Source organism: Trypanosoma conorhini (genome assembly GCF_003719485.1).
Source record: "Trypanosoma conorhini strain 025E chromosome Unknown Tco_14.4_contig_00046, whole genome shotgun sequence".
NCBI lineage: Eukaryota > Euglenozoa > Kinetoplastea > Trypanosomatida > Trypanosomatidae > Trypanosoma > Trypanosoma conorhini.
Genome location: NW_021704120.1, coordinates 48410 through 56278, shown reverse-complemented (window position 1 = coordinate 56278; position 7869 = coordinate 48410). Strand labels below are relative to the sequence as shown.

General features: G+C 55.2%; 4 protein-coding genes across 4 annotated transcripts, besides 3 other annotated features; all 4 read left to right on the top strand.

Moving 5' to 3' along the window:
- Positions 1-884: 884 nt before the first annotated feature.
- On the top strand, positions 885-2189 carry Tco025E_01431 (uncharacterized protein; the record flags this gene model as incomplete). Its single annotated transcript, XM_029368369.1, has 1 exon — positions 885-2189. The coding sequence occupies one exon, from the start codon at positions 885-887 to the stop codon at positions 2187-2189; it is 1305 nt and encodes a 434-aa protein (XP_029231845.1).
- A 221-nt stretch (positions 2190-2410) lies between these two features.
- On the top strand, positions 2411-3295 carry Tco025E_01430 (putative zinc finger protein; the record flags this gene model as incomplete). Its single annotated transcript, XM_029368368.1, has 1 exon — positions 2411-3295. The coding sequence occupies one exon, from the start codon at positions 2411-2413 to the stop codon at positions 3293-3295; it is 885 nt and encodes a 294-aa protein (XP_029231844.1).
- Positions 3296-3359: 64 nt separating this feature from the next.
- Positions 3360-3378: a microsatellite.
- A 190-nt stretch (positions 3379-3568) lies between these two features.
- Positions 3569-3589: a microsatellite.
- Positions 3590-3928: 339 nt separating this feature from the next.
- Positions 3929-5254, top strand: Tco025E_01429 (uncharacterized protein; the record flags this gene model as incomplete). Its single annotated transcript, XM_029368367.1, has 1 exon — positions 3929-5254. One exon carries the CDS (start codon positions 3929-3931, stop codon positions 5252-5254), a length of 1326 nt encoding a protein of 441 aa, XP_029231843.1.
- Positions 5255-5603: 349 nt separating this feature from the next.
- Positions 5604-5631: a sequence feature (A-rich).
- A 170-nt stretch (positions 5632-5801) lies between these two features.
- Positions 5802-7868, top strand: Tco025E_01428 (uncharacterized protein; the record flags this gene model as incomplete). Its single annotated transcript, XM_029368366.1, has 1 exon — positions 5802-7868. A coding segment is annotated over one exon (2067 nt), but the record flags the coding sequence as incomplete, so codon positions are not given.
- Position 7869: the final 1 nt, after the last annotated feature.

The window sequence follows — 7869 nt, the reverse complement described above, 5'->3', positions numbered from 1 at the left end:
AGACGGCTGCTACGATGTGCTGCTGGTGAGGGTGAAACGGATGGACACACTCCCCATCTTTTGTGGTTCTTTTAGTCTTTTTTTTTCCCCCATGTCTTTCCGCTCCGCTCCCAGTGTGCTCCTCCGGCGGGCGACAACACTTGCAGGCAGCTGCACCGCCGTTTTCTCACTCCTTTCTACTGGCGGTAATGACTCCACTGTTTGTTTGCTCTCGTTTCCTTGTTTTTTTTTTTTTCTTTCACCGGTGCCCCTCATCTCTTGCAGCAGGTTCCGTGTGACTGTCTGCGGGGGTAAATCTTAGTGATGTCGTGGGATGCATTATCGCCAGTGCCGGTGCGCCCCCTGTCTCTTCACCACGCGCTTACACACGACGGCTATTTTTCCGTTGATCGACGAACTTTGAGGGGTGACGATGGCGAGAGGAGGACATGCCGCGGTGACGACCGCGACTCAAATGTGCCTGCTCCTGCAGGCCTGCGTGCAGTACGAGATATGCTGCCGCCCATCACGCTGGAGGAGTTGGAGTTGTCCGCAGCGGTGCTGACTGCGTGTGAGTCCGGTCATGCACCCTCTGTTTAAGGCGTGCGATGCATTTGGGCTTTTTTTTTCCTTGTTCGCGTTATTTTGTTATTACTGTTTATATATGTATGTTTTTTTTTCTGTTTCCCTTGATGGGTGTCGAAGAATAATGTTTGGATGGCGTACTTGCATGTGTGGGATGCTCGTGATGCACTTTTACAGAGGAAAAGTAAAAAGTATGCTTCTGCATCGAAGCGTGCATGTTTCCCCATGTTTCCCCATGTTTTTTATGTTATTATTATTTACTCCTCGTACGTGCGCATGTCTGCCGCAGAAGTGGGGGCGGGGGACGGGCGGATGACGTGATGGATGCAAAGGAGGCCTTTGACGAGCTCCGTGCCCGCTTTGCCGCGCGGCCCTATTTTCCAGAAGTGGAACCCAAGCTGATGGAGATGCGCCGCCGTGTTGAAGCGTCCCTGCCCCGGCAGGGTGGGGCCTACACCTCGGGCACGAAGGAGGAGAGCGATGCTCAGCGGCGTCCTTCGACGTCGTTGATGCGAAGACTTCCTCCTCCGATTGTTCGCCCGGCCGCCGTGGAGGCCCTCCTGCACCACGCGGCTCCTTTACCAGTGTGGAAGGACGCGGAAAAGCATGAGAAGGGCGGCGTGGCCGACGTGGACAGTGACATGAGCAACGACCGCACTTGGGAAGATTACTGGGGCCAGAGGCATTCGGCGCACCTTCATGCATCTGGTGGGAGGGCCTCTCAGGCCGCAAGGAATATGTTCAATTACACCCCAACGGTGTCCTTTCCGTCTGGGGCACGCGTGGAGCAGCCCCCCGACGCTGCGCCGGGGCTGTACAAGAGTGTTTTATCTGGGATGCAGTACACGCATGAGGCCGGTGGTCTGCAATCGCCGCGACACACGTTGGGAGAGGCTCCGAATTCGCGGTCACTGCTGAACGGCGGCGGTGATGGTACGATGGGAGGGAATGCGCGTGGCGAGGAATGGCCCGGCGCACTCCGCCCACCAGTGAACTTGTATGCCGGAACCAGCGTAGAGCGTGTGAGCCATGCCGTGCAGAATAATGAATCTGGGAAGGAGACAAAAGGGGAAGCACAGAAGATAGCAGAGGAAAAAGTGAGTGAGGAAGTGAAACACCGTGATGTGAGACCAATTGATGTGAAAGAGGTGCCAGTTGACACCGTGAGGGAGAAATCGCGTTCCAGGCTTGCGGAGCTTGACGATTTGGAGAAAACTCACCACGACGCCGTTGCTGTGGCGTTGATGAGAACTCCCTTGCAGCTTCAACAGCAGAGGGCGTCGACGCTGGGTACGGATGGCGCCAGACGCGGCCCATACCCGCATGACGCTTCTCATGGAAGCCAACTCCGTCTGCAGCTGGGACAACGGACAGCAGAAGTCAACGTGGACGTGGACAGGCTACCACGCGCCCACGCGGTGTGGCGCGAGCCTCTGAGTATGCCGACCTATGCTAGAGTTAATGGCAGGGAAATACATGTGCCACAAAATTTGTCTCAATGGGGTGCAGCAAATGCGTCTTGTTTTGAGAAACACTCCTCCTCCTCGGCCCTCAAGCCTTCACACAGAAGCAGCCCAGGCCCTTATGATGCGGGGGAAAAGTGGTTAAATGTGTCGTTTCTGTAAATATTGCGAGAACAAGACCAGAAAAAAAAGATTTGTTATTATGATTATTCGTTTGCGCTTCGCCCCAATGGAGGAGATGTGCCCGGAGTGTACTTGTGTTGTCTGCATATTGTGTGTGCACGTGTATGTGTGCTCTCTTCCTCGTTGTTGCTGTTGCCGTTCGCTAAAGAAACAGGTAGGATAGAGGGCTGTCGGTGGGAGCGCCACAGCAGGAGGCAATCATGGGGGCCAATGGATCCAAGGAAGATCACTGGCAGAGGGACTCCGAGGCTCCCTCGTGTCATGGGTGTGCTGTCACCTTCTCGCTTAGTACACGACGTCATCACTGTCGCAATTGCGGGTATGTGTTCTGTAGGAACTGCTCGAACTGTACTCGTACCATTCCAATGCGCGGAGTCCATTTGCCCGTACGGGTGTGCACCGATTGCTTCCGCACATTATGCAACGACGGTAACGGCGTTTTTGTCGCTGGGGGCTTGGGTCGGGGTGGTGAGTCTATGCACCCCGGCATGGGCGACGGCAGGGAAGCAAGTTTCCTGGAGCAAGGCTCACAGCTGAACACGAGCACAACGTGGAATGGGGAGGCTGCTTACGAAGACAGCTATTTTGTGGGGGCTGGGGGTGGGGCCCCGAAGAACGCCGATGGAGGTTTGAGGGAGTTTGATGCCTACTACGGAAGCCACCCGCGAGCTGCGGAGCACCTAACACACACCCACGTAGAGGACGATAAACTGAACTCCCAGGTGGAGAAGGAGCGCCTTGTAAGTCGCTGGGAGGAGGTTCGCCAGCATGCTCTATTCACTGATATCTTGCTACAGCAGGTGGAGATCGTGGAGGAAAACACCGAGGTGGACTATTTTCGGGAAGTCGGCGACATCAAGGTCCAACCCGAGCATCCTGATCTCCTTGCAGTCATGTTCCCATTTCCAGAGGCCGAGGAGGGGAACGCCAATTTGTTGATGGAGCCTGTTGATCCACGTATACCAGAACTGCCGGGGGCATGCGAGGGCGTCAAGCAGGATTTAGGGCAACTGACAACGATGCTTTTCATACCTCCCGCGAAGTCGATACAAAGAAGCGACTCAAGGCTGCTGCGGCAGTGCTAATATCTTAAGTGTTGTACTTTTTTTTTGTCATTGTATTACTGCTTTTTAAAAAAAAAATTCTCTTTGTGTGTGTGAGTGTGTGTTTTTCGTTTTTTTTTTGCTGCTGTTTGTACTTCTCTCGTGGGCCACACTTCGGTTGGTGGTGCGTATGGTGTAGCCACCATGCGTTTGCGTGCGCCTAGGCACGAAAGCGGTACAATCCACCCTTCTCTTAAAGGGAAAGGATATGGCAACACATTTCAGATAAGGCGCTTTCTTTCATTTCTTCTTTCCGTGTGTGTGTGTGTGTGTGTGGACGGGCGTGGCGATAATGTTACTCTTTTGCCGCCAATTTTTCTCTTGCCTGCTTTGCGTAAGGTGTGTGAAGTGGCTTATTAGCAGAGGCGGAGAGCCGCATGCATTTGTGCTTTTCTGCTGGAATGACTCTTTGTTTCTTTTCCTCCTTTTGCCTCATTCATCGGCTTGTCGTCGTGTGACCGTGACAACGTCAGCAGCAACCACAAGGAACCAAGAGGGTTGAAGGGGCGGAGGGTTTTGGGGGAACGCTGCATTTTCTTTGCAGGGTGAAGCGTGGTGCGTTGGGGTGTGAGTGAGTGTGTTTCTCTCTCCACTTTGCTGTAGCAACTGTGGGTCATGATGCGCTCTTCGCGGCTGTGTCGGCGGCAGATGCGGCCGTACTACAATCTCCCTTCCAAGTCGGAGCATGGGCGAAAGATGACGGGATTCCTTACGCCCTACCGCCATTGGATGTGGAAGCAAAATGAGTTGTGGCGCAATGTTCACGAAGCGCAGTTTGAGCACCTGCGAAAAGTGTACAAGCGCCAGTGGCTCGAGTCTTTTCGTGTCAATGCGGATGAATACATATACAAGTATAACATTACCAAGGCAGCCCAATTGGCTCAGTGGGAGTACGAGATGCAGGAACAGGAGAAGAAGCGGGTGGAGGCGAAGCAAATGACGGAAGGAAGGCAAGCGCTGAAAAAGAAGCACTTGGATTTACTGCGAGAATTCCACGAGAGACAATTCTTCTTTTGGTACGAACGCGCCAGTGAACGGCTGCAAAGCATGAGTCTCATTCAGTACATTCCGCAGTCAAAGCTGCAGGAGCATATTGATAGGGAGTTGGACAAGTACGTCGCTGGGAAGAGTGAGGCGTACCCGCTAAACTTCGTCGGACAAATGCCTTTGGTTGAGGACCGCGACGGAAATATCGTGGAGGTGCCAGAAAGCCTCCTCGCCAACCATGTCTCAGAGCACCCGGACTCCACGGCCAAACCCCATCAGCCCCATGAAGGCACTTGCGTCAGCGCAGAGGAGCAACTGCTGCGCACCATGGCAAGTGCGAGGGAGGAAAGTCTGGAGGAATGGCTTGAAGACGACTCGCGGGCACTCTCCGAAACGATTGACGACATTTCCCGCGAAGAGGAGCAGAGGGATGCGGACACGCGAGTGGCGCGCAGCATGGAGGAAACAGAGAGCGAGCGTGAAATTAGTCGCCGTATGTACATTGACCGTGGCAAATCGGGTTCGAAGGCCATTTTCCGTCGTCCGAGTGTAAGCGAGACCGACGGCAGCGCTGCCGCTGCGGCAGCTGGTGGAGGTAGTGGTGGTGGCACGTCACCCGCGGACGCGAGTACGCCGATGCGGCGCCGAAAGAAGGGGAAGTTGGACAGTGTGCATGCTCTGCAGGAGCGGCAGGATGCCTTGCTCGCCAAACTGTCTTCTCGGAGCCTTAAGGAGGGTGAAAGCGCATCCACAATTGGGAAGCGTGGGGAGATTGTGGCGAATCGGGGCCGCATTCGCGACAAGGCGGCGATACCGACCCAGGAAATATTAATGCAAAAGCCCGAATTGGCAGCCGGCAGTGTGCCCAACGCACGTGTTAGCGTCCAGGACAAAGTGGACCAACTCTACCAACGCGGTAGGTACAAGCAGAAGAAGGAGAGTGACGGGGACTAAAATGAAGATCTTTAGTCGTGCCGGGAATACAAGCCAAATGGGGGTGACACCATCGTGGCTTTTCTGGATTTTTTGCAGTTGTGACAAGTCATCTCTGCAGACACACATTCTTACTTGGTGTTTGTTAACAGCCTCTCTTTTTTGTTTTTGTCTTGCGTCTCCTCCTTGGGGGCCTGACTTCGGTCGCCATTTCCTAGTTTGCGTGGTTGCTTCTTGAAGGTCTACGGCTGCCTCCTTCCTAGCGCTTCTTGCTGCTACTTTACCTGTTTCCTTTGACCCGCCCCTTTTTAGCACAAAGTGAAAATAACTACCCAAAGCGGAGCGCTGGCCACATTAGCACCTTGCCGAATTTTTTTTTTTTCCTTTTCTTTTTCTTTGTGTGTGTGCGTGTGCGTGGTGAGGCGTGGTTGCTATTTTCGTTTTCTTTGCGGTTCTTCCTCGGGGCGTGTCCGGCCGGGCGGGATACAGCGTCCGCGGACAGAGTTGGGGGGGCTGAGCTGACGGAGAAGCGGGTGTTGCTGGTCGCTGCCCGCGGTGGCGAGCAAAGATGTCGACGCAGCCGCGAAGATGCCGTTTGGAGATCGCCGTCAAGCGGCTGCATGGTCTTGTGAACATGAGTTCCTCGGCAAGGGTCGTCTTTGCCGTGCGCTTCTCAAGCTTTCCAGAGATTTTCATCCGGCCACAAATTGGTGGTGGGGGCGGCGTCGTTGAGCGGGCCCCCGCAGGCGATCGTATCCTCTCGCTGACGTACAACGTGTGCCACAAGGCCGAGTTTTACCTCAGTGACGATGAGTACCGAAGAATCTTCCCTGCGCAGTGCGTCTGCCGCGTGTACGACGAGGGACAACAGCAGGCGTCGTTGTCGTGGTTATGCCCATGCCCGCTGTCGACGGCGCCGGCGGCGGAGGCCCGGCAGCACAGCAACTACGCCATGTGTGACGGCGCCGGGAAGACGATGGGCTTTGCGGAGATGTCCTGTCGCGTTGTTCCCGCTGAAGAAGCGATGTTGCCGACTGCGGTGGTGCCGGGGGCCACCGCCACTTCAGTCGTCTCTCGCCAGCTGTCTTCACCCGTAGCAACTTCCAAGTTGACGGTCAATGGCAAACCTTATCTTATTCGCGTGGTTCTGGACGGCGCGGGCGGGCACAAACGGAGCAAGCGCAGTCACAAGATGAAGCAGGGGGGGCATCGAGGTTCCTCGCCAGCCAAGCCGGCGACATCGGGCGCTGGGGTCGTGGTCGATGGCACATTGCCGCAAAAAGAGGCGGAGAAGAGCTCACAGGGTCGCCCGTTGGAGGCTGCGGATGCGCATGGTCGGCGCAGAAGCACGTCTCCCGCAAAGAAGAAAACGCTTCTTCATGTCTTGCAGTACGACGTGGCGTATCAGATTCAGTCCAATTGTGGAACGCTCTACGCCACGTTGAAGCGGGAGTTTGCGCCGCTGGACGCAGTTGCCGTGAATGAGAAGTCCAAACCCATGACGGACAAGCTTGATTGTGTGGTGCAGCGAATCCTGAAGTCTGCAAATATTGTGATCCAGCTGGCCAATCAGATTGCCGAGTCCTCTGGAACCGACTATACAGACGCATCCGTGGAGGGTAACGGACGTAGAAATCCAGTAAACAAGTTGCCACTTCCACGCGAAGGAAGTGTGGCCCATTTTCTCACGTACAACGTGCTTTTCCAGCTGCAGTGCCTAGGCACGAGCCTCTGTCACCTTACATCGGCCTACCGTCAGCCACTGAAGGTGCGGCTTTCCACCCTGCACCGTCAGCATCTCAAGTACATCAAACACCTATGCGTCGAGATCCAAGAATTGACAAAATGCATCAACATTATTGTGCAGTCAACAATAGATCGAAGCTTTGCTGGTGGGGATGCTTTTTCAAAGCTCTCAGCTTCGGCCTACTCCTCGGACTTTACCAGCAGCGTGAGTAGCACCAGTATTGCCCCCTCACGGTCCTCGTCCGGTGGACGATCCTCAGTACAAAGAAGCTCGACGGTTGAAAGTGTTTCGTCGGCATCCGTGTCAGGGACGAAGGTCTTGAATAAACCCCTTCCTACGTTGACGAATGCAACATCGCGGCCAGCGGTTCAGTTGAATGCCAACGAGCAGCCTTCATCAGCGCCTCCCCCGCAGGGATTTTCCGTCGCGACTCCCTTCCCCTTATCATCGGTTGATAATAATAGACGTCCTGTACCAGCCACTCTTGACCCTAGATACAGTTTTCCACCAACTACGGAGTTAAGAACGGGGCCGCTACCTTCGAAACCCCCCACGTTAACACCTTCAACGGATGGAATAGCTGCAAATAGGCCCCCTGTCTCTGGCATCACGACCAACGCCCTTTACCTGCCAACTGCTGCTCTCCCTACCTCATCACGGCCGGCGTACTCAGATACAGGCGCATCGGGGGCGGTGACTGGTGTCCAACGACAGTCTTCCGTGCAGGGTGGGGGCGATGTGCCGGTGCCTGTTCCCCAGTCGACTTCCTCGTCCGTGGGGGACGCATCGGGGGCGGTGACTGGTGTCCAACGACAGTCTTCCGTGCAGGGTGGGGGCGGTGTGCCGGTGCCTGTTCCCCAGTCGACTTCCTCGTCCGTGGGGAACGCAT